This window comes from Nycticebus coucang, chromosome 1 (genome assembly GCF_027406575.1).
Source record: "Nycticebus coucang isolate mNycCou1 chromosome 1, mNycCou1.pri, whole genome shotgun sequence".
NCBI lineage: Eukaryota > Metazoa > Chordata > Mammalia > Primates > Lorisidae > Nycticebus > Nycticebus coucang.
Genome location: NC_069780.1, coordinates 6484606 through 6508188, shown reverse-complemented (window position 1 = coordinate 6508188; position 23583 = coordinate 6484606). Strand labels below are relative to the sequence as shown.

At 46.7% G+C, this 23583-nt stretch overlaps 1 protein-coding gene across 1 annotated transcript in view; it reads left to right on the top strand.

Moving 5' to 3' along the window:
• The first annotated feature begins 16 nt into the window (after positions 1-16).
• The window catches only part of SCARB2 (scavenger receptor class B member 2), a 53358-nt gene continuing 29791 nt past the window's right edge, over positions 17-23583 (top strand). Inside the window, exons 1-2 of the mRNA XM_053587635.1 lie at positions 17-357; positions 22531-22688. Of these exons, the coding sequence (XP_053443610.1) occupies positions 241-357; positions 22531-22688 (275 nt within the window). The 5' untranslated portion in view covers positions 17-240. The remainder of the gene's footprint in view (positions 358-22530; positions 22689-23583) is intronic.

The following is a 23583-nucleotide window of genomic DNA, read 5'->3' as shown; positions in this document are numbered from 1 at the left end:
GCAGTCGCCGGCCGTCGCCTCCCCGGGCTGCGGCGAGCCCGGCCCGCGAGCGTCACTGCCCGCGCGCTCCCTCCGCCCTCCGGAGCTGCGCCAGCGGAAGGAAACCGAAACCAAAGCCCGCGTCCTGCCCGCGCCGCCCGCTCGCCGGGTGCCCGGGGTCCAGCTCTTCGGGCTGCTCCCGGGCGGCCTCGGCCGCGGCTCCTCCGCCCTTGCAGTCGGGTCGCCCGTGAGCGGCGCAGAATGGGCAGGTGCTGCTTCTACACGGCGGGGACGTTGTCCCTGCTCCTCCTGGTGACCAGCGTCACGCTGCTGGTGGCCCGGGTCTTCCAGAAGGCCGTGGACCAGAGTATCGAGAAGGTGAGGCGGGGCGGGCTGTGTGCGCGGGGGCGTCGGGGAGGGCGACCGGGGCACCGCGGACCCTCCTCCCCTCCTCGCTTCTGGGCGAGAGAGAATATGGGAAGAAGCGCAGGCGGGCCTGTTGCTTTTATAACAATAAACATGATGGATCTTGGCTTTTTAAAAGGCTTTCGCTTATGCTCTGTCGTTTCATCTCTCCACTCCCTCCATACCGAATCTCTGCTGGGCCCAAACTCATTTCCCTGTCGCTTCAACGAAGACAGGGAAGAGAGAGATGAGGGCACCGCAGCAGGGGCTGCTGTGCTGTCTGCTGCGGAGGCTTTGAAGTGGTGAGGGGCCGGGAGGAGCCGTGCTGGTCTCTGAGGCAGCTGTAGCCAGGCCAGGCTTTGGGCTGGGCAACACTTCATCTGGCCAGTCTGTGCTTGAGGCCGACTCAGCGGCTTTGTATCTGTGCCCAGCGCTGCTCTGCCTCACCGTGGATTCCTGTTCCCCCCACACCCAGGGCTTTCAGGCACAGATGCATCCAGGGCTCTGCAAACACCTAAACCTGTCTCTCCCCAGATGAGCCGCTGGGGAGCCAGCCCTTTCAGAAAACTTGCCCTCTTTTGACTTCATTGGTCATCCCTTCTGCCCTTTTACCCGCATCCTCCAAGCTGTGCCAAAAGAGGAACAAGGGAAAGTTTAAAAAGAGAAAAATCACTGGAGCAGCCTTTTTCATTGGCACCCATCACCACGTGCTTAATTTATCCCACTGGTCTGCAGTTGCTTTTGGCTAGATAAAAAAACCCAGGCCTTATCCAGGGAGTAAAGCTCTCTTATTCCAGGGTCAGTGGATGTATTCCTCTAACTGAGGTTGCCAGAAGTAATTATTACTTGAAATCTGGCAGTAAAAGGCAACTTTAAAAAAATCACATGGCAAAGCATAATTTAAATTTTAGTGAAGGCAAGACAAGGCCCATGGTGTGAGCGGCTCAAAAATCACCACCTCTTCTGAGCAGTCACGTTCAAGGAAAAAACAAACAACAACAAAAACCAAGGCTGAATCCTTTCTCCACTTTGGTCCATGTCCAAATCCAAATCCATAGCAAGACTTGTTTAAGGGTATGAGCTCTGGCTTTGGAGCTCAGCAATCCGGTTACAGCCAATGTTTGAATTTCCTCGTGTGACTGAAACGCTGTTGAAAGGATGAGTGACCTTCCCCGTGCCCTTAGATTCCCTGTGGGTCCTTATTTCACTGGGGCAGGAGGGCCCTGGTGTTGGTATTTCCGGGTGGTTTTCTGCATGCGGAACAGAACCTGTTCTGAAAAGCACAGGGGAGAGGACTTTCAGATCTGCCCAACCCTGCGAAGGAGCTGGAACCATCTGGCGTATGAAGCGAAAAGGCAGGACTGGTTTTGGTGGTCCCATTTGGGAATGTCATTAAGTGAATGAAGGCCATGCGTTCCATTCTGTCCTTGCATTACCTGTTGTGTGGGAATGTGGGAAAGGTCACACTTGCAGGTAAACAAACCCGGCATGCATCCCGGCTCCCCTCTCTACCAGCACAGGGTAGTGTTTTAATCTCCCTTGATTCATGGTTTCCGCAGCAAAACGTAAAGGGGTTAGTGACAACTGTTTATAGAAAGGTTATAAGGTCTATTCAAGAAAATGGATATGCTTTTCCTAGAACATACTTAGTGCTTAATAAATAACAGCAATTTTACTTTTGTTATCCACATATACAAAAAAAGTAAATGAAATTTGGAGTCAAATTCCCTCTGTTCAAATCCTAGCTTTGCCATTTAATAAGCTTTTTGACTTTTGACAAGTTACTTCTCCCAGCCTCAAATTTCATTGCTTACAAAGGGATATAGCATAGCTGTTTAGGGCACAGGGCTGCATTTACGGTGAAGCCTGTGGAGCTGAAGCGAGGGCTTCCTCATGTGTGCAGGCCCTGCCAAGGCCCTACACCTAATTCTGTAACCAAAGCTTTCTGTGTTCTTAGGCAGGGTCCCTCCACAAAGCCTGGACATGCCTCTCTATGTTCTGCGGTGGGGCTAAGTGTAAAGCACTTAGTATCAGACCTGGAATCGGTATCAATATATGGTATTTTTCCATTTGCATTATTATGGAGCAATTCATTCATAATTTGACTTTAATAGAGGTGTAATATAATCCACTCCAACACTGCCAGCTCTTAGTCTTGTCCTTTGAAGGACAGTTGTCCCCTGACTTTTATCTATTAAAAAGAGGAGAGATAAAAGGGATGGACTTTTTTCTTTCTTTCTTTTTTTTTTTTTTTGATGCAGAGTCTTACTTGGTCACCCTCTGTAGAGTGCTGTAGCGTCACAGCTCACAGCAACCTCAAACTCTTGGGCTCAAGTGATCCCCTTGCCTCAGCCTCCCAAGCAGCTGGGACTACAGGCGCCTGCCACAACACCCGGCTATTTTTAGAGACAGAGTCTTGCTTTTGCTCAGGTCTGGAACTTCTGAGCTCAGCAATCCACCTGCCTTGTCCTCCCAAAGTGCTGGGATTACAGGTGTGAGCCATCTCCCCCCACCCAGGATGAAATTTAAATGAGTAGGATAGGCTACTTGGGGGAAGCTTAGTAAAATAATTTCTGTCAGAAGAATTTGTCTCAAGATATGGCTGTCCTTGAACCCTGCTGTGATCAGAGGTAACTGCCAGTGACTGTAGTGGAAAGAGCCGAGATGGTTTGGCTCCATTCTTGGCCTGGCTGGCGACTGCCTGATATCCGTCAAGCTTTGTGATTGTTTCTGCTTCAACTTTCTCATTTGTAAGAGAGGCAGAGTAGTCCCTCCTTTCTCTTCTGCCTATGCTCGCTTCCTGGAAGATATTATGAATATTAATAAAGTCTTCTCTGGAAAGCCTTTGGGCCTTCCCAAGGACAAAGCTTTGCAGAGACCAGCAGTCTGCTCTCCCCCCCGCCCTTGAGCGTGGAAGGGCAGGAGTCCATGTTGCGTTTCTCTGGTAGCCCAGCTAATCATCTTGGTACCTAGTACCGTGCCTGGTACGCTGTAGGAGCATGCTAAATGCCTGTTGATAGACTAGATCATTTTAATGGAAAGAAGAATGTCCTCAGAGCAGGACAGGGTTAAAATTCCTTTTCTGTCAATAGGAAATACTTGGTTTAAGCTGAACAAAGAGAGTAGCAAGTTATTTAATCCCTCAAAGCCTCAGATTCCTCATTTTTTAAGTGCGGAATAATAAGAATGCTTAATTCATAGGGTTGTCACAAGAATAAATACAGTGATTGCTGTGATGCGCCCAGCACAGCGCCCGTACGTGTGACATTTGTTACTCCTTCAGCTCTTGTTTTCTCATCTGTGAATTGAAGCTTTTGTAGATGCTGAGGTTCCTTCTAGCTCCAAACGTCTGAGCCCCTGTGACACAGGCACACCGACCTTGAAGATCAGCATGCAGTTCAGAATATTAAATTCACCCTCCTCCTCCCTGCCAGCATGCTGACAATCTGAACATCTTCCCATGTGAGGGGCAGGACAGGCCAAAGTCAGGGCTGGCTAACCCAGGATGGGCTGGCAGGGGAGCCAGGGAGAGGGAGGAGACTGTTCATGCTTTTTATTTCCTCTTCCCAGGCCAGGCAACACTGTAGCATGGGTCTCGGGGATGAGATACATTTACCTTTCATCTGGACCCCAGGCTCTGGGCAAGTGACTACCAGCTGGCAACATTTGGGAGTGAAAGCCACTTGAGCTGTTCAATGGTGCTTTAACAACATACAGGCTGAGCATGGGGGCTCAGGCCTATAATCCCAGCAGTATGGGAGGCCTAGGCCGGTGGATCACTTGAGCTCAGGAGACCAGCCTGAGCAAGAGCCAGACCCTGCCTCTAAAAATAGCCCGACATTGTGGCAGGTGCCTGTCGTCCCAGCTACTTGGGAGGCTAAGACAGGAGAATTGCTTGAGCCCAAGAGTTTGAGGTTTCTGTGAGCTATGACACCCCGGAATTCTACTAAGACAAAGTAAGACTCTGTCTCAAAAAAAAAGAAAGAAAGAAAAGAAAAAAAGCAAAACTGAGGCAAAAAGATCACTTGAGCCCAAGAGTTCAAGGTAGCAGTGAGCTATGATCCCATGGCACTCTACTGAGGACAACTGATTGAGACACCATCTCCAAAAAAAAGAAAGAAAAAGAAAAAAGGGAAATAACATATAATCACTTAACTAAATAGTTTTGATGGTGAATTCTGTAAAGACAATCAACTACAGATAATATCAAAGGGCACCCCATTGCATACCTACCTCATCTCCTGAGTTGCTTCTCAGGAGGAAGTTAAGAAGACTTAGGATCTTGGCCTAATATTTTTCGTTTTCTTTTCTTTTCTTTCTTTCTTTCTTTTTTTTTGCGACAGTCTCACTCTGTTACTCAGGCTAATGTGCTTGGTGTTACAGCTCACAGCAACTTCAAACCCTTGGGCTTGAGCAATCCTCTTGCCTTAGCCTCCAGGCTGGGACTAAGGCGCCCACGACAGTGCTCAGCTAGTTTTTCTATTTTTGGTAGAGATTTGGGGGTCTCACACTTGCTCGGGCTGGTCTTGAACTCCTGAGCTCAGGTGAGACACCTGCCTTGGCCTCCGAAAGTTTTGGGATTACAGGCATGAGCCACCACGCCTGGCCTTCTAATATTTTTCTTAGAAAAATACCTTAGAGATTACTTAAATCTGTATTTTCCAGTGAAGGTACTGAGGCTCAGGGAGAGTAGGTGGCAGGTATAAAGCCAAACAGGCAGGTGGGCGGAGGGGTCATGCCTGCTGGGTCTCCTGATATGGGATGCGCCCGTCCCATCTCCCCTGGGCTAGCCCTCCCCAGTTTGTGTTACCTGCTGTGCTGGTGTAGTTACTGGCACCCTCTTCCCTCCAAAAGATTTCTGATTTGGACAGTAACTTCTGTGGCTGTCTCCTACCCTCTGTCCCGTTGTGTTCTTACATACCACACTGTCCCCATGTCTTGGCAATAAAGAGGAGCAATGCTCTCTAAGGCGCTGAGCCCATTCAAGCTAGCTGAAGAAAGATTTTGTGTGTGTATGTAACTCTAGAAGGGGAAGCTTATAGAAATCTAAGGGTGAGCACAACCAAAGCAGAGTAAGGCTTCCTGGGAGTTCAGGAGAAACTGGAAAGGCAGCAGAAAGCAGACACACTGTGTCTCCCACTCTGTACTCTGCCCTCTCCCCGGGCCAGTTTCCTCTGTTACTCATCCTCCCTGGGCTCCCTCCGGGCTAGCCCAGCCCCACCTCCTGCGGCTTTCCAGCTGCTGAGCCTTCCAGGGGCACACTTCACCTCTCCTCTTCTCCTTTCCAAGTTCTTGACAGAGTAACGTGATTGGCTCAGCACAAGCAGAAATCAAAGAGCTATAGACAGAGGAAGTATCATTTGTTGCCTTAAAAGATTCTTTAATAAGCAAAATTATCCAATTCCTTCCTGGGTCATAGAAACATGAGCTTGTGATATCAAAATCATATTATGGATCTTTCAGTGTCTTGCTAATCCATGCTGACTAGGAATGCATTCATTATTAATGATTCAGACAGCACAGCAGGCCAGCAGTGGTCTCTAGATTCTGGGATGGTGCATCAGAATCACTGAGGAAATAAATACTAGACGCTGCCTCAGACCTGCTGAATCAGACTCCCCAGGACCAGGACGGAGGCTAAGCCAACCCCGACGTCTCTTCCTGGTGTACATGGTCATAATTTTCACCCATGCCTTCATTTCTTGAGACAGTGGTCCTAGTTGAGGATAGCACTACTAATAATCACTGTTAATCTGCAAGTTTACATTAAAGGGAAGATTATTTGGGGGGAGGGAAGATTCCTGCCCGTGGAAACCATTCTGCTTTGTTGTTGAATAAAGTGTGAGATCTCACTCTGTCGGGCCACAGTGCAGGGGCCATCTGTTCTGCCAGACATGTGCTGGTTTCCCAGGGAAGAATCAGCAGGTGGAATTATTAGCTTGTTAATGAAAACAGAGGATATTGGCCAAGTAATCAGACATCTATGTTCTGTTTCATCAAAATCTGTACTATCTGTATAAAATATACTGAGGAAGGGATCATTTTTAATTAAAGCTGGCAATCAAAGCTCTCTGTCTAAAAGCAGTTTTAGACACATGCTTTGGCAGTCATTGTATTCAGCAAACGTTTACTGGGTGGGCACTATTCGTGAGGCAGTATGCTGAGAGCTGCGGCTACAGCTGTAAACAGACTCCACCCTTAGCCTTCCCAGTAGCTGGGACTACAGGTGCCCACCACAACCCCGGCTAGTTTTTCTATTTTTAGTAGAGATGGGGGTCTCTCTCTTGCTCGGGCTGGTCTCAAACTCCTGAGCTCAGGCAATCCACCTGTCTCAGCCTCCCAGAGTGCTAGGGTTACAAGTGTGAGCCACTGCACCCGGCCTGGGGAAGTTTTTAAAACAAAAGAATACACAAGTATTAATACATAATCCACAAACTGTTTTGAGTATTGAAACAATATGGCCTCTGCAAAACTCCACTCTACCACATAGGGAGTGAGAATGAAGACGGCAAATGACTTAGTTTTAATATGAAAATTGTTCTGACCTTGTGAACCCCTGAGACGGTCTCAGAGTTCCCTAGAGGCCCTTAGACCACACTTTTAAAACTGCTGCTTTAGTTTTCATTTAATTAATTATTTTTATTTTTTTTAGAACATTTTAAAAACTATATAATATCTCTATATTTCTATAAGGCCAATTTGGATGCCTTTTTTTTTTTTTGACAGAATCTCACTTTCTTGCCTATGGTAGAGTGCTGTGGCATCATAGCTCACAGCAACCTCAAACTCTTGGGCTCAAGTGATTCTCTTGCCTTAGTCTCCCATATAGCTGGGACTCTAGGCACCCGCCACAACACCTGGTGTTTTTTCAGAGATGGGGGTCTCACTCAAGCTCAGTCTGGTCTTGAACTCAGGTGATCCAGCCGCGTCAGCTCCCAGAGTGCACAGGTGTGAGCTGCTGCACCCGTCTGGAAGCCATATTATTAATGTTTTAAACCACCCCACATGAGTTCAGGGTTAAAAACAGTAGTTTCGGCCATCAGTGATTCTGGTTCTGTGAATCTCCCGTCTTTCCTTATGTGCTGATCAACCTGGATATGAGCGTTTGCATCTCTGTAATTGCCTTCTGGCCTCAGCCCTGCAGAAATTTCCAACCTGTATGATACAGCTCAGTATTTTAATCTGGCTTGAAAGCTCTCTTTGATGGCAGAAGGCCTGTCATTTAGTTCTGTATCATCTTCATCTACTGCCAAGTGCAGTGTCTTCTTTAAAACAGACGACCAAGCAATATGGCCTGAGGGAAGCAGTTGAGCTGGCGGGTTCAAATTGCCTGATGGATAGAGGAGAGTTAGGTCTTTGGGAAGCTTCCGTTTACAGGCTGCTGTTTCACATTTTATCCCCCTCTGTGGGCCGGGGGTCACATGCTTGCCTCCTGCATGACATATCCCTCTATAATCTGGAAACTTCACCCATTGATCCAGATCTTCACGTCCTTTGAAACACGTGAAGCTCTGCAGAACAGAGGTAGCTCTGCTACCCCCACCCTGAGTCCCCTCCAGCTGCTGTCACAAAATGCCGTAGACTGGGTGACTTGTAAACAGCAAAAATGCATTTCTTGCAGTTCTAAAGAAGTCTAAGACCGAGACCCAGGCAGACTTGGTGCCTGATGAAGGCCAGCTTGCTGGTGGACAGCTGCCTAGTCACTCTGACCTCATGTGGCAGGAGGGAAGAATGAGCTCTCTGGGGTCTCTTTTATGAGTTGTTAATAACTCTCGTCACCATGATGTGCCATTCAAGAGGGCTCTGACCTTATGACCTAATCACCTCCCAAAGATGCCACCTCCTAATGCCATCACCTTGGGTGAGGATTCCAACATGTGAGTTTCAGGGCAACATAAACATTCAGACCACAGCACCCACTGTCCTCTGCATGCTGCTGGCTCCCAAGGCCCAGTGAAGGTGCCCTTTGTTATCATGCTTGTTCTGTTGTTTTTCTGAGAGTAGAGAAATCTCTCTGTATCTGACGCTCTTTACCAAAGGAAGGAAAATAGCTTGAAGATAGCTTGAAGGCTGAGTACAGTGGCTCACACCTGTAATCCTTCTATTCTGGTGTGTGTGTGTGTGGTGGGGGGGCAAAGTGGGAGATTGCCTTGAGCTCTGGAGTTCAAGACCAGACTAAGCAAGATCCAGACTCCATCGCTACTAAAAATAGAAAAATCTAGGTGTTGTGATGGGCATCTATAGTCCCAGCTACTGGGGAGGCTGAGGCAGGAGGATCACTTGAGCTGAAGACTTTCAGGTTTCTGTGAGCCAGGCTGACCCCACAGCACTCTAGCCAGAGTAACAGAATGAGACTCTGTCTCAAAAAAAAAAAAAAAGAGAGAGAGATAGTTTGAAAGGGTCACACGTTTAACAAAAATGATGGGAGCGGGCATATTGCTATGTAGAAGGGAATACTATTGTCCCAGTTTGACATCCAAACAAATGTACAGGCCTGGGTCACTCACCTTACTCACCTGGGAATTCCAGCATCTGAGTTTTATAGCCTTTCCCTAGAGAATGGGGGAAGAAAGCCATTGGTACAATAATGTAATCATTTGTTGCAAGCCCCATTAAAAAGAAACTTTTTAAAAATTGACAAGTGGAAATTGTATATGGTGTACAATGTTCTGTTTTAATATATGTACGCCTTGTAGAATGGCTAAATCAAGCTATTTAACACATTCATTACCTCATATATTTATCTTTTTTTTTGTGAGAACACTTACAATCTACTCAGCAATTTTTAAGTACTGTATTTGATATGTTGTTACTAACTTTAATCACCGTGATCACAATAGATCTCTTGAACTTGTCTCTCCTATGTAACCAAAATTTTGTTTCCTTTGGCCAACATTTCCCCAATTCCCTCAACCCTGGTAATTCCCATTTCAGGATATTTTCTTTGAACAATGTGCTTCTGATAATCAGCAGCCATGGAAGAAGACATAGCTAGAAATAGGTGACGAAAACATCACTTCTTTCAACTTTGAAAGCTGTCATCACAACCCACCAGGTTGTAAAATGTAAAATAAAGGCTGCACACAGAAACTGTTTCCAGGCCATGTTTCTTATTTATTCACATCTTTAAATCCTCTTTCTTACAACTATTATATGTTAATTAAGATTTTTTTTTTTTTTTAAGAAAAAAAATTGACTTGGTCCCTGTAGCTCAGTGGGTAGGGTGCCAGACATGTACAATGGAGGTGACGGGTTCAAATCCAGCCCAGGCCTGCCAAACAACAATGACAACTACAACCAAAAAAAAAAAAAAAAATAGGTGGGCATTATGGTCGGTGCCTGTAGTCCCAGCTACTTGGGAGGCTGAGGCAAGAGAATCGCTTAAGCCCAAGGGTTTGAGGTTGCTGTGAGCTGTGACACCACAGCACTCTACCCAGGGTGACATAGTGAGACTGTCTCAAAAAAAAATCCTCTTTCACCCCCCTCCATTGGGCACCCCCAGACACATACATCTGTTTCCCCGTTTTTCATGCCATGTATGAAATGAGACTGTTTTCAGCCTCCTTTCTTTTTCCCTGTCAGGGCAGCAGTTCCCAGCCTTGGTCACACATTGACATACTCTGGTGGGTGTTCAGTAGCGGGAGGCTTTCCAGAATTGCTATTCCACCATCTTGTCCTGTATGTTATTTATAGACAGAGCAGCTTACCCATGAACTAGCATTTGAATCTCAACTGTCACATTTCATTAGCTAAAATTGTAACAGTTGCAGTTAAAGCAAAATGATTTAAGCAACAGTGACATGAAAAAATGAATGCCAGTAGGTTTGTTCCTGAGTTGAAGTGAGGTCAGGAAACAAGGGTTGAATGTTAACGATGGCTTATTTCTTTTAGCTCAACAGAGAATAAATAAGTCGTGGGAATTACTTAAATTACTGTAAAAGTCTGTGTTGGGTTTGCTTTCAGAGAGCAATTTTAAAAACAAAGCCAACCAGCTGTTGTTTTGATATTGTGAGTGTTTTTAATGTGGAGTCCGATGAGAACCTGTGAACACCATCAGGCCAGGGTCTCAAAGGTGGTCTTCGTTGTCACTACATGAATTTAGACTGCGCGGATGTCATCGTGGATGCTTGAATGGTGTTTAATTATTAAATAGCACTCTGTTGACCTTAAAGAAGAATTAGCAGTGCTCGGAGTCCTGATAATTCCCTAACGAATATTCCTTATTCCCATTGAAGCTTAATGTGATTCCTTCAGTGCTTATTTTCTCATTCGGAAGTACATGACACTGGGACATCTTCCCAAAAGATGGCTCGCAGGAGGTAATGTGTTTGGGTGACTGTGTTAGGTCATGTCAACACTCAGCAGTGGAAGCTGTGCAGCCTAGTGTGTGTCCCTCACCACATGTCAGGACCAGCCTGGACAGAGACTCCACGCCCACCGCACAGCGCAAAGACGGCCTGCCTCTTACCCACTTTCAGTCTACTCAACCGAAGATTTTTTTTCTTTTCTTTTCTTTTTTTTATTTTTTGAGACAGAGTCTCAAGCTGTCTCCCTGGGTAGAGTGCCGTGGTGTCACAGCTCACAGCATCCTCAGACTTTTGGGCTCAAGTGATTCTCTTGCCTCAGCCCCCCGAGTAGCTGGGACTACAGGTGCCCACCAGAACACCTGGCTATTTTTTGTTGCAGTCATTGTTGTTTAGCAGGCCAGGGCCAGGTTCAAACCCGCCAGCCCCGGTGTATGTGGCTGGCACCCTACCCACTGAGCTTCGGGCACCACCCTGATCTCAATCTTCTTTAAAATGCACATATCTCTGCACGGATAGAAGACCAGAGGAAAATAAAAGTGAATGTTATTAGTGGTAACGTGGATTATGGGGGAGTTAAATTTTCTCCCTTTCTACTTTCTTCATTGTTCATATTTTCTGTGAAACATCAGATGTAGTGGGCAGAGAAAGGATGGTGTAACACTTTACCTGACAAAGTCACAACAATCAATAGCCTCATTTGTGACTAGAGAATAGAAGTAACATGATTTTTTTTAAATTTCAGGTTAATTTGAGGGTACAAAGAAATAGGTTATAATGTTTGCAGTTGTTAGGTAGAGTCCCTCTTACAGGGTGTCCCGCCTCAGTAACACGTGACTTTTTCTGCACGTTGGTAGTAATGTTATTTGTGGTTTTAAACACCTCTTCTAAATCTAATGTGAAGGCAGAAACTTCGTAGATTGATCATTTACCATGCTATCTAGGCATTTTCCCCTTAGGCAAGAGTGATATTTTCTTGCCCACAGGTCCATTTTGTTCCTTGTTACCTCAGGGAGTTTTCAGATTTCACAAATAAAGTGTAAGTTCATGAAGATAAGATTTCTAATCTGCTGTTGTATCTCTAATACCTGGAACAGAGCCTGGCACACAGCATGGACTAGGTAAATATTTGTAGAAAGAATGAAAGAATTTCTTTACCTTTAAGGTTGTGAAAATCCTATGCTATACTTGCCATGAAAAATAATTTTATAAGAAAGTTCACATTGAAAACAAATTTGCTGAAAACAAATGTGACAGACCTAGGACCATTAATGTCTGTGTGCTTCTGGCATATCAATTGTGCATGAAAAGGAATCCTGCTAATTCCAAGCTAGTCTTAACCATTTATGAAAGGGCCAGGATGCCTCCTTGAAAAATACTTGCAGCTAGTTAAGTTACTGTTTCTTCTTGAAATAGTCTGCACTGAAGTTAGGCCATCTGTTTATTCTGATCTCCTCTCTCACTGATTATTTAGAACGTGCAGCACTTGCCACGTTGAAGACCTTACCGAGAAGAGCAGGTCGAGAGTAGAGACAAATGCCCCCTCCCCAGCAGGGTACTGTGCCTTATAGCACCATCCAGTCCTGTCCCTACTGAGCCAGAAACCATGCTATGTGCTGGGGATAGATGAAAGGGATACAGTCCTCTCCTAGTCTCCAAGGGGACCCAATCTGATGTTGGAGACTAATGGACATTGTCCTAATAAAACTTGCAAAGTTTCCTGGATGCAGAGGGGTAACATGCAGCTCCGAGAGGCCTGTTGGAAGATGGCACTTCTGAATTGAGCCCCAAAGCCCAAGTAGATGTGGCCCAGGTGATGAGAGCCCTGCAGAGACTTCTGGGCAAAAGGGCAGGATGTGACTCAGGTCGAGGCACTGAGAGCCACTGTGGTGCATGCTGGGAAACAGATGAGTATTGCTAGTGTGTAAAGTGCCTAGCAGGCAAAGACAGGCTACGTGAGGTCATGGCAGGTGGACTGTCGACTTCATCCTGTGAGCAGGGAGGGAGCATCCGTTCTGTTTGGCACTTTTGACAACCATCTGTGGAGGCAGAAGTGGACATGAGATTTGAAAGGAGCAAGGCTGGAGAGAGGAGGACCAGTTAGAAGACACCATATGGTGTTGCCTTTGGCCAAGCTGGCAATGAAAGTGGCTGAGGGAGGCCGGGCGCGGTGGCTCACAGCTGTAATCCCAGCACTGGGGAGGCCAAGGCAGGTGGATTGCCTGAGCTCACAGCACTCTACTGAGGGGAACAAAGTGAGACTTTGTCTCAAAAAAAAGAAAAAGAAATTGGCAGAGGGGAAGAAATGGGGAAGAGGAGGAGGCTAAATCAGTAGCACTTTGTGATTAATTAGGGGAGGAAACCATGAGTCTGTTTTTGGTCATGTTGACTTGGAACAGCCTTTGGGGTGAACAGATGTGGGGGGATTGTAGGACAGACACACACCGCTAGACTGATCCAAATAATTTCAGGCATAAGCCCTTTCGGGGCTAAATTACTGGGTCTTGAATGTGATTTTTCACCCACAATTACATCCATATCCGTTTTGTGTCCTTAGCTAAATTTCTTCCAGTGAACAAGTCCTACGCCTGCTGGGCACACGGCCACTCTCAACATCTACATGTTGGTCGATTAATTGAAAAGTGAGTTTTTCAGTCTAAATTATTAATTTGGCTGTTGATACTGCAGATACACCATATCATGCCATAATCTTTCCAGTTATTTTTCGTGGTAGTAGCACAGTATCATGCCTGGAAAAAGTCATCAGATTCTGCTGGGCTACAATTAATAAACAGTATCCAAAGTCATACTGCAAAATCGATTTAAGACTTAATGGTGATTTTTTATTGAGTGTAACTAAGAAAACTCGGCTGACTGCAAGGCTTGTCTGGTGGCTATTACTGCCACTGCAGCATCCTTGGTGAGGAGAATCAGTTGTTCCCAAGCCATGGCTTTATATTTAGACTTGCAAAGGGCTCCTTTGACTGGGGATACTGGCTCCTTGTAGATGCAGAATGAGTGACTTCCTGTGCCAGACACTCCTCGGCCTTGAAGTTAAGGTTATTGTTTGTTAGTTTCTTGGTCCTTCTTTTGCAGAGCAAGCTCCTAGGAGTGCACATGTAAATGCCCGGAGTATCTGGGGTTGAAATGAGATGTTTAAGTCAAAATGGAGCCCTCTCCTGGACCTTCCTGTGGCGTGAGGTTGGGGTGCCACGTTAGCACCCCTGGGTCTGAGCAGCACTCCCAGCCAGACCCTCTGGTGCTCAGCCCGCCCTTCCTCAGTCTCCAGTGTCAGCTCCTGACTGAGAGCTGATCGTGACCTCACAGAGCTGCCCTGGTTTCATTTCCTCAAGAGGGAAGGGCTGACTCCCCAGGAAGCTCTAGGAGTTCAGGCAGTTCAGCAGTGTAGCTTCCTCACAGCTTCATAGCCCCTTTGGGGTCAGGTTGCCTGATAAAATCCAGGACACCTGGTTAAATTTGAATTTCAGATAAAGAACAACAAATGCTATTTTAGTATAAGTCTGTCTTGTACAATATTTTGGTTCAATTCCATGTATCCATCGTTAACGCCTTCCATGTTTACTTTATGTCTTCCTGACACACTGTTTCTTGAATTATTTAAATGTAAGTTGCAGACATCACACACACTTTGCCTATAAACCCTTCAGCATGTAGCCCCTAAGATTTAAGGCATTTTTGACATAGTCTGTGTAATAGTTGGGACATACTTGTACTAAAACGTTATTTGGCGTTCAGCTGAAGTTCAAATTTACCTGGGTGTCCTGTGTCTTTACTTGCTGAATCTGCAATGGGGTGGCAGCTACTGGAAGTGGCCAAGCTTGGGCTTTGCAGACCGCTGGCTTGGACTCGGTCACATTTGATTTAACTTACTGGCTGGTGGCTTGGGAAAGCCGGTGCCACTATTGCAAAATGGGACTTTTCATCTTGCAGGGTCAGCGTAAAGCTCAGCAACAGTGCAGAGAAAGCCCCCAGCACGGTACCTGACTCCACAGCCTCCCAGCAGATTGCAGCTGGCAGGGGGAGCCATAGTAACTGGCTTTCTCGGCGCCAACAGTCAGGGGAGAAGACAAAAATAAAGACACACTGTTTTAAAAATATTGGCAGCTGTATTCATAACTTCCCTCTGTTCTCTCCTTCCCCTCTCCCTCCCCACTGATGCACGTGTGTCCACACACATAATACAACACGCAGCCAACTCTGGAGTTTACAGATGGTTTCTTCACAAACATCCAGCCATGCTGGGTGCAGGAGAAGAGACTCCTTAAAGGGGCAGGAAAAGCTAGCTTCTCTTTCTTTCTTTCTCTCTTTCTCTCTCTCTTTCTTTCCTTCTTTCTTTCTTTTTTTTTTTTTTTTTTTTGAGGCAGAGCCTCACTCTGTTGCCCTGGGATAGAGTGCCATGTCATCATCATAGCTCACAGCCTCAAACCCTTCGGTTCAAGTGATCCTCTTGCCTCAGCCTCCTACAGAGGCCCCTGCCACAACGCCTAGCTGGTTTTTCTATTTTTAGTAGAGATGGAGGTCTCACTCTTGCTTAGGCTGGTCTTGAACTCCTGAGCTCAGGCAATCCACTCATCTGGTCTTCCAGGCCAGTACTCTTAAGGCGAAGATTTGAATGAAATATGTGTCAAAGGGGGTGTAGAATTTGTCTGGATGCTGTTGACTAAGCTAAGACGTGGCCAGGCAGTGAAGAGCCAGGAGGGTGGAGGGCACAGGGAGAGAACTCCCGTCTGGATCGGCTGTGACTCTGGCAAGCTGTCAAGGGCTGTCTTTACAGTTATTGTTAGTTTTTTGTTTGCTTTGTTTAGTTAAGGAGTTGAGTCTGCTGAATGTTTATTTCTATCCTGAAAGTTGGAGGAACGAGTTCACTGGCACATGCTAAAACAGCCAGGCTTGCCTTCCCCTTTGCTTCTTTCTTTCTGGAAACTCTTCCACTTTTCTTTGGACTTCGGGTGGCCCAGGAGCTGATGCTGATGGGGTGAGATGAGTTCAGGGGTGAAGCTTCTTTTCCCTCCCTCCCCCTGGCTCTTTTGGGGTTCATATTTCTGAGCAGAAATAAATGAGATCTCAAGTCCTTTCTCACTCTGAAATAAATGAGATCTCAAGTCCTTTCTCACTCTGAAATTTTCCACACACTGTAACACTTGTCAAAAAAAATTAGTGAGGATACAGAGAGCTAAGTCAACCGTCCTGACAGTAAGGGGAAAAGAGACTAAGGCCACGTGTGGGGGCGGCTGCCGCAGCCTCCCAGCAAAGCTCGTGGCGGCAGGGGGGGCAGCTACAGCTTCCCCTTTGTTTGGTAAGAACAGAGGAAAGGCCCAGATGAAGTAGGTCTCTGTGTATCCACCCCCTTCTCTTCCTATAGGGTCTATCAGTAACGTTTTATAGAATCTGAGTTTCTTAGATTTTTCCTTTTTTAAAAAGGATAAGGAAACAATTTTTTTTCTGTCTATGGAAGTAAAAATTCTGTTGTTAAAAAAAAACAAAAACAAAGAACAGGGCATGGAAGTCCCTGTGTAATCCTGACCTATGGAGATAAGTGCTGATAGGCAATCGGGGTGGATCCTGGAGATTTCGAGGGTTACTAACCAATTACAGTTTTTGCCCTGTGCTTCGCTGTCTTCATGTTTCCATTTCCCACTGCTAGCCTTGTCCACAAGGCACCTATTTTACATCATCTGCTTTAGACATTAACATTTAACATAAACAGGTGTTTAACATAGATATACAGGTGTTTCTTTTCTTTTTTTTTTTTTGAGACAGAGTCTCACTTTATCACCCTCAGTAGAATGCGGTGGCATCACAGCTCACAGCAACCTCAAACTCTTGGGCTCAAGCGATTCTCTTGGCCAGCCATTAGCTACAGGCTCCTGCCACAATGCCCAGCTATTTTTAGAGATGAGGTCTCACTGTGGCTCAGGCTGGTCTTGAACTCCTGAGCTCAGGCAATCCACTTGCCTCAGCCTTGCAGACGGCTGGGATTACAGGCATGACCCACCACATCTGGCCTGTATACAGGCATTTCTTAATTCTATTTAATCTTTATAATTCTACTCTGTCCTACGAATTATTATGATTTTCTAAGTCATTCCTTTCCTGTTCAACCTTTCTGTTATTTACAATTTTATGCTAACTCCAGTATTATGGAGTTATACCTAACCTGGAGTATCCAAGTTAAACTGGATAATTATCTAGAGCTAGAAGAGAAGATCATAAAAATAACCTTCTGTTACTTTTTTCCTTTCTGATTGTTTAACCTTTGCTGTGGTGTCTGTATTTCAGCAGATTCCTGGGAGTGACATGACTCCAATTTTCTTACACTGTGCCCTGGGCTCTTCTCAGCCCCAGCCTGAGTAGTACTAACCAAGATCACAGCTGCTTTGCTGGGTCTCTCTCAGTGTGTCCTCAGATGGGCACTCAGCTGAATCTCCTTCGATCCTTATCATAATCACAGCCAGCCCATCCTTCCCGTCTGTGCCAGGGTTACCTTCTAAAACAGCCTCTTTCCTGTGTTGATTCTGAATAGGAGTGTGGTACAATGTTAAGAAGGTCAGCTATAACCCAGACAAACTTAGGTAAGGAGAGATAGTGGTGAAAGGATTATTTCTGGAGGGGAGACTATTGGAATAGGTAGAAAGCTGTGACTATAAGATCCCTAAGAGTCTGGAGGAAGGTCAGGAAAAGGAGAGTTTTCCTTTAAAGAGAAGCGCAAACAAGGCCAGAAGGGACTTAGAGGGAGGTGGGGTGCGGAGAATGGCAGGATCAGACAGTGGTTAGGAAAGAATGATTTTCCAAAGCCGGCCTGTCTTCAGGAGGGGAGGGTAAGGAAGGATTGGGTGCTGACAAGCTTCATAGGGGGTGGAGAATTTTAGAGTAAGAAAGAACTTGGGATCGCATTTATTTGCTGAAGAAAATCACCTCAGAATTAAAAACCCTTAATACCAATAAAACAATAAAACCAGTCCTTGACAGCTGCCAAAGTCACAGCTGATGCGGACTGTGTACAGCCTGGGCTCTCTATCGCCTCCACCCCCAGCCCCTTCTCTGCGTCTCTCTGCTGGCCCCAAAGCCTCTTACCAAGTGGTTCTCTCCCATCTTACAAGCAAAATCACCGAAGCTGCTGTGGAAGTTTTCTAGCACTATAGTCAACTGAGTAAATATTTCTCCAGGAAGTGCATTGTCCTACACACTGTAGGGGAGGATTAAAGAAAAAATAAAACAAAGACACACTGCATGCCTCGGTGTCTTCCTTTTTGAACAGCCAGCCGCTCACCTCACGCCCCACCCTGGGGCTGCAGTTCCTTCTCATTTTAGTTCACTAACTCCACGGACTGCGTGTTGCTTCCATCAACTTCAATTTTTGGAAGATGTTTTCTGTCCTGCCTACTTTTCCTGAGAGATTGCTATGTAATGCATTACAGGAGTCACAAGAAGAGATTACTTGTCCAGTTGAAGGGATACTCAAGGAATTCGTTTAGGGGGGAAAATTGTTGCTTTGCCCTTTTCTGGAAACTTATGGGCAAGAAAAAGAGATCCTTATTTTAACGAAATCAGACAACTTTTTAAACATCCCTGGGCCTTCAGAATCCTGTAGGAGATGAAGCAATTATTACTCACGTGTTAGACCTTCTCAGAATAGACCTTAATGTATTAGTTTTAGGTAGGTTAAATTCATGTTACTGAGCTGTTTCCAGGTGTCTGAAAGTTATCTTTATCAAAATGGAGTCAAACCCTAACAAGACAGAGTTGGGAGCCGCAGAGGAGGGGCCGTGTGTGTGTGTGTGTGTGTGTGTGAATGTGTTTGTGTGTATATGTATGAGTGTGCGTGTTTGTGTGTGTGTGTGTGAGTGTGAGAGTGTGTGTAAGTGTGACTGTGTGTGTGTGTGAATGTGAGTGTGTGTGTGAGAGAGTGTGTGTGTGTGACTATGACAGGAACTATACAAGGAATTCCTCAAGATCATAGGGCTGTAGACAAGCCCCCTGCCCAAGATCCTTCCCTACCAGTGTCTACCTATGCCAGGGAGCCTAAAAAACCCAATGGTCTTTGTTTCAAAAGAACTGAGTCTTAAAAGTGTCCCTCTTGCCCTGACCCCCTCGGGGTGTGGCTGTGGTCTGAGGTAGCTCGAGTATCCAGATGCAATCTCCTGGTCTTCCTTAATAAACTCGGCTTTGGAGAGTCAGTCTCTCTAGCCCATTTTAGGTTGAAAGGTACTCTAGGCATATGTTACGGTGGACAGACTCCACCATAGAACCTGTATGACTAAACTGGGTGGGATATGTGTATTATACTTGTTTTATTTAAATGTCTGCAGAGGTAGGGGAGGATGTGGGAAAAAGCTTCACTGAGTTTGGGACCAGCTCTGACATTTAGTAGAGAACAGCTGTTCACCTTCCAGGGCTTCTGAGATGCATCTTATCAACCCCGAGTCCTTTCCACTTTTTTTTTTTTTTTTTGAGACAGAGTCTCAAGCTGCCACCCTGGGTAGAGTGCCACGGCGTCATAGCTCACAGAAACCTCCAACTCCTGGGCTCAGGCCAGCCTCTGGCCTCAGTTTTTCTGTTTTCAGTAGAGACAGGGTTTTGCTTTTGCTCAGGCTGGTCTTAAACTCCTGCGCTCAAGCAATCCACCTGCCTCGGCCTCCCAGAATGCTGGGACTATAGGCATGAGCCCCAAAACTATGAGTTAATAATTTTTCTGTTATTTTGCTATCAAGACCAATGGTCCTTTCAAACTGATGCCAAACCACAAGTAATTCCCAGCTCCGGGAAATGGGCGATTTGTGGGTATGGATTTACTCCCAGCTTCAGGATGACTGGCTTTGATTTGACTTGTCTAGTTTTCTACATTTATTTATTCTAGAGTTACTTTTTTTTCCCTCTGCAGGAATTCTTGGGAAATTTTCTATTTAATAATAGAGCTGTATGGTTAAGTTCTTTTGCAACATTGTTTCTATTAAATTGGAGGACCTGGACTGCAAGGTGGAAATGTGTTCCACCAAGGTGATAAGAAGAATGATCCTTTGTTTATCGTCACTTAAAGCCTCACTGTCAGAGAGCAACAGTGCTGTCAGGGGCTGCTGCGCTTGCCATCATGGTTCCTGGAGTGGCCTGGCATTGTGTCAGTAGGCCCCGTTTTTCGCCTTTTTTGATTTTACCCTCTCCTCTCCTCCCCCCTTTCCTTCCCTTCAGTCTGTTTCCCTGGATTGAGTGCTGTGGCATCATCAGAGCTCACAGCAACCTCAAACTCTTGAACTCAAGCAATCCTCTTCCCTCAGCCTCCATCAGTAGCTGGGACTACAGGCGCCCACCACGACACCTGGCTCTTTTTTTCTGTTTTTAGTAGAGACAGGGTCTCACCCTTGCTCAGGCTGGTCTCAAACTCCTAAGCTCAAGCAATCCACTGGTCTTGGCCTCCCAAAGTGCTAGGATTACAGGTGTGAGCCCACTCTACCCAGCTTGATTTTCTTTTTTCTTTTTCTTTCATTCATTCTTTCTTTTTTTTTCTTTTTCTTTTTTTTTGAGACAGAGTCTCACTTAATCACTCTGGGTTGAGTGCCATGGCATCATAGCTCACAGGAACCTCAAACTCTCGGGCTCAAGTGATTCTCTTGCCTCAGCCTCCCGAGTAGCTAGGGCTACAGACACCTGCCACAATGCTAGGCTATTTTTTATCACTCTTGCTTAGGCTGGTCTCGAAGTCGTGAGCTCAAGCAATCTACCTGCCTTGGCCTTCGTTAGTGCTAAGATTACAAGCTTGAGCCACCACGGCTGGCCTTTCTGAATTTCTTTAAAAAAAAATTTTTTTTTTTTAGAGACAGAGTCTCACTTTATCACCCTTGGTAGAGTGCTGTGGCGTCAAGCTCACAGCAACCTCTAACTCCTGGGTTTAGGCCATTGTCTTGTCTCAGCCTCCTGAGTAGCTGGGACTACAGGCACCTGCCACAACGCCCAGCTATTCTTTAAAAATTTTTTTAAATGTTAATTTTTTTCTATTCATTATTAAAATGTTGGAAAATATAAAGTCTCATTAAGATGAGGTAAATTCCCACCACTCGGGTAATCATTGTTCGAATTTTGGTTTGTGCTTTTGGCTTTCTCATGTACTTTAGCAGTTTTTACTGTAAAAGTACAAGGTTTTTCTTCATTAACAGATTAAAGACTGTTAGGACTACAGGTACTAGGTTTCTGCCCATCAACTGGGGTACTGTCTTGATCAGGCTTGTGCTGCGATGGTGACTAACAAGCCAACTTCCGGGCCTCCCCAGCTGTAACGGTAACGCCTGTTTCACACCACCGGCGGGTGTGTGGGCTGGCCGCAGTTTGGACTTAACTGGCTCAGCTGAACCAGGCTCCTGGTTCTTCAGGTCTGCTGTACACATCCCCGTTTAGGACCAAGGGCTTCCAGTGGCCTGCTCCCCGCTTTGCAGAGGAGGGCAGCTCCAGGAGGGCTGATGGAAATAGTTGTGCATCTTGAGGCCTTTCCTGCAGACTGGGCATGGCCATTCCATCCACATTCTGGTGGCCACGTCTAGTCCGTCCGCCAAGCCTGAAGTCAGTGGGGTGGGGAGGAACACTACCCCCACAGCGGAGTATCGTATGCTTGTTTGCTAGGGCTGCTGGAAAAAGTCAAACATTAGGGGGCTTGAATAATGGAAATCTGTCTCAGTTATGGGTGCTGGAAGTCTGAGATGGATGCGTTGGTGGTGTTGATTTCGCCTGCGGCCTCTTCCCTGTCTTCTCCCTGTGTCTTCACACAGTCCTTCCTCTGGGCATGTCTATCTCCTAGAGTCCTCTTGTAAGAACACGAGTTATGGGGCTGGCGTGGTGCCTCAAGCCTGTAATCCCAGCACTCTGGGAGGCCGAGGTGGGTGGATTGCCCTGAGCTCACAGGTCGGAGACCAGCTTGAGCTAGAGCAAGACCTTGTCTCTAAAAATAGCTGGATATTGTGGTGGGCGACTGTAGTTCCAGCTACTCAGGAGGCTGAGACAAGAGAATTGCTTTAGCCGAAGAGTTTGAGGTTGCTGTGAGCTATAATGCCATGGCACTCTACCAAGGGTGACAAAGCGAGACTCTGCCTCAAAAAAAAAAAAAAAAAAAAAGCAGGAGTTGAATTGGACTCAGTCCACCCTCACGACCTTGAAAGATTCTGTCTCCACATACAGTCCCATTCTGAGGTACTGGCGGTTAGGACTTCAACGCTTGAATTTGGGGTGGGGGCATAATTCAGCCCCTAACACCTAACCCAGGTGGGAGGCTAAGAAGATTGTGGAGTGAGGTTCAGCTTCCTTGTCTCTGACTCAGGTACAGGCTTCTCTGCTGTGAGGTTCTGGGGGGTTGAATAGGACATGCAGGTAGAGCTGGGGGTGGGGTGGGGGTGGTGGTGGGAGGGATGGATGTGGCTCCGCCCTACGCGGGAGGACCTTCCTGGGCCTAGCTCCTTGTCCGTCTCCCACCTGGGCAAACTGGGAGAACATGACATTTTTCAGAAGGGCCTGACTCTTACAGAAGCCGTGCCAACGGTAAAATCTTCAAACCAGCAAAGCTGACAGGGCCGTTGATCTACGGCCTGGGTTTTGGTGAAACCAAGTTTCTTCCCATGAGCTGGGTCTCTAGTTTCTCCTTACAAATCTTTATGGAAGGCCGTCATGAGTGGAGGGCTGCGGGGGCTGCTGGCGTGAGGCAGGGCCCTGAGCTCAGAGGGCTGCTTGGGGTGCCAGGGACATGATTAAGGTGTGAGCGGGGAGGTTGGAGCTCGGAGCCCTCCCCTGCTCCCGTGTTCCGAGCCCCCTGGACATTTGCAAACCCCCTTTGTCTCTTCCCCAGAACGTCGTGTTAAGGAACGGCACTGAGGTCTTCGACTCCTGGGAGAAGCCCCCCCTGCCCGTGTACACCCAGTTCTATTTCTTCAACGTCACCAATCCAGAGGAGATCCTTCAAGGGGAGACCCCTCGGTTAGAAGAAGTGGGGCCGTACACCTACAGGTGAGTCCGGCTGCCTTGCAGTCCCTGGAGAGCCGGGACATCACTGCCCTGCGCCCTGGGAAGCGTGTTTGGTTTAGTTATGTCTGAAATGTGCTGAACCCCGTGGTGAAACCTCAGCAGAGAATGCTGTGGATGGGCTGGGCCCAGCTGTCGTGTCTAGAAACACTTCCTCCTGGGTCGGCAGAACGTGGTTATTAAGCTATGCCGAGCTTCTCCCCACTTCCCACTCCTGAACCCACCCATTTTTTAATTTTAATTTTGAGGCAGAGTCTCACTCTGTCATGAGGGCTACAGTGCAGAGCCATCATCATAGCTCACCCAAACTCCTGCCTCCAGTGTCCTCCGGCTCAGTCTCCCCAGTAGCTAGGTGTAGGCACCTGCCAAAGCCTGGCAGTTTTAGAGACGGGGTTTCACTGTTGCTCAGACTCGTCTTGAACTCCTGGTCTCAAGTGATCCTCCTGCCCCAGTCTCCCAAAGTGCTGGGATCACAGGCATGGGCCACACATCTGCCTTTCCTGACCCCAGTAGGTCACAGTTTGACATTCTTTAGTGACTTTTAGCACCCCCCTCTTATTTACCTTTCCCACATGTCTGGTTTTGTTTTGGTTTTGTTTGTTTGTTTGTTTGTTTGTTTGAGACAGACTCTTCCTATGTCACCTTTGGTAGGGCGCTGTGGCGTCACAGCTCACAGCAACCTCTAACTCTTAGGCTTAAGAGATTCTCTTGCCTCAGCCTCCCAAGTAGCTGGGACTACAGGTGCCCGCCCCCCCCCCCAATGCCTGGCTATTTTTTGTTGCAGTTGTCATTGTTGTTTAGCTGGCCTGGGCTGGGTTGGAACCCACCACCCTCGGTGTATGTGGCCAGTGCTGTCACCACTGTGCTACGGGCACTGAGC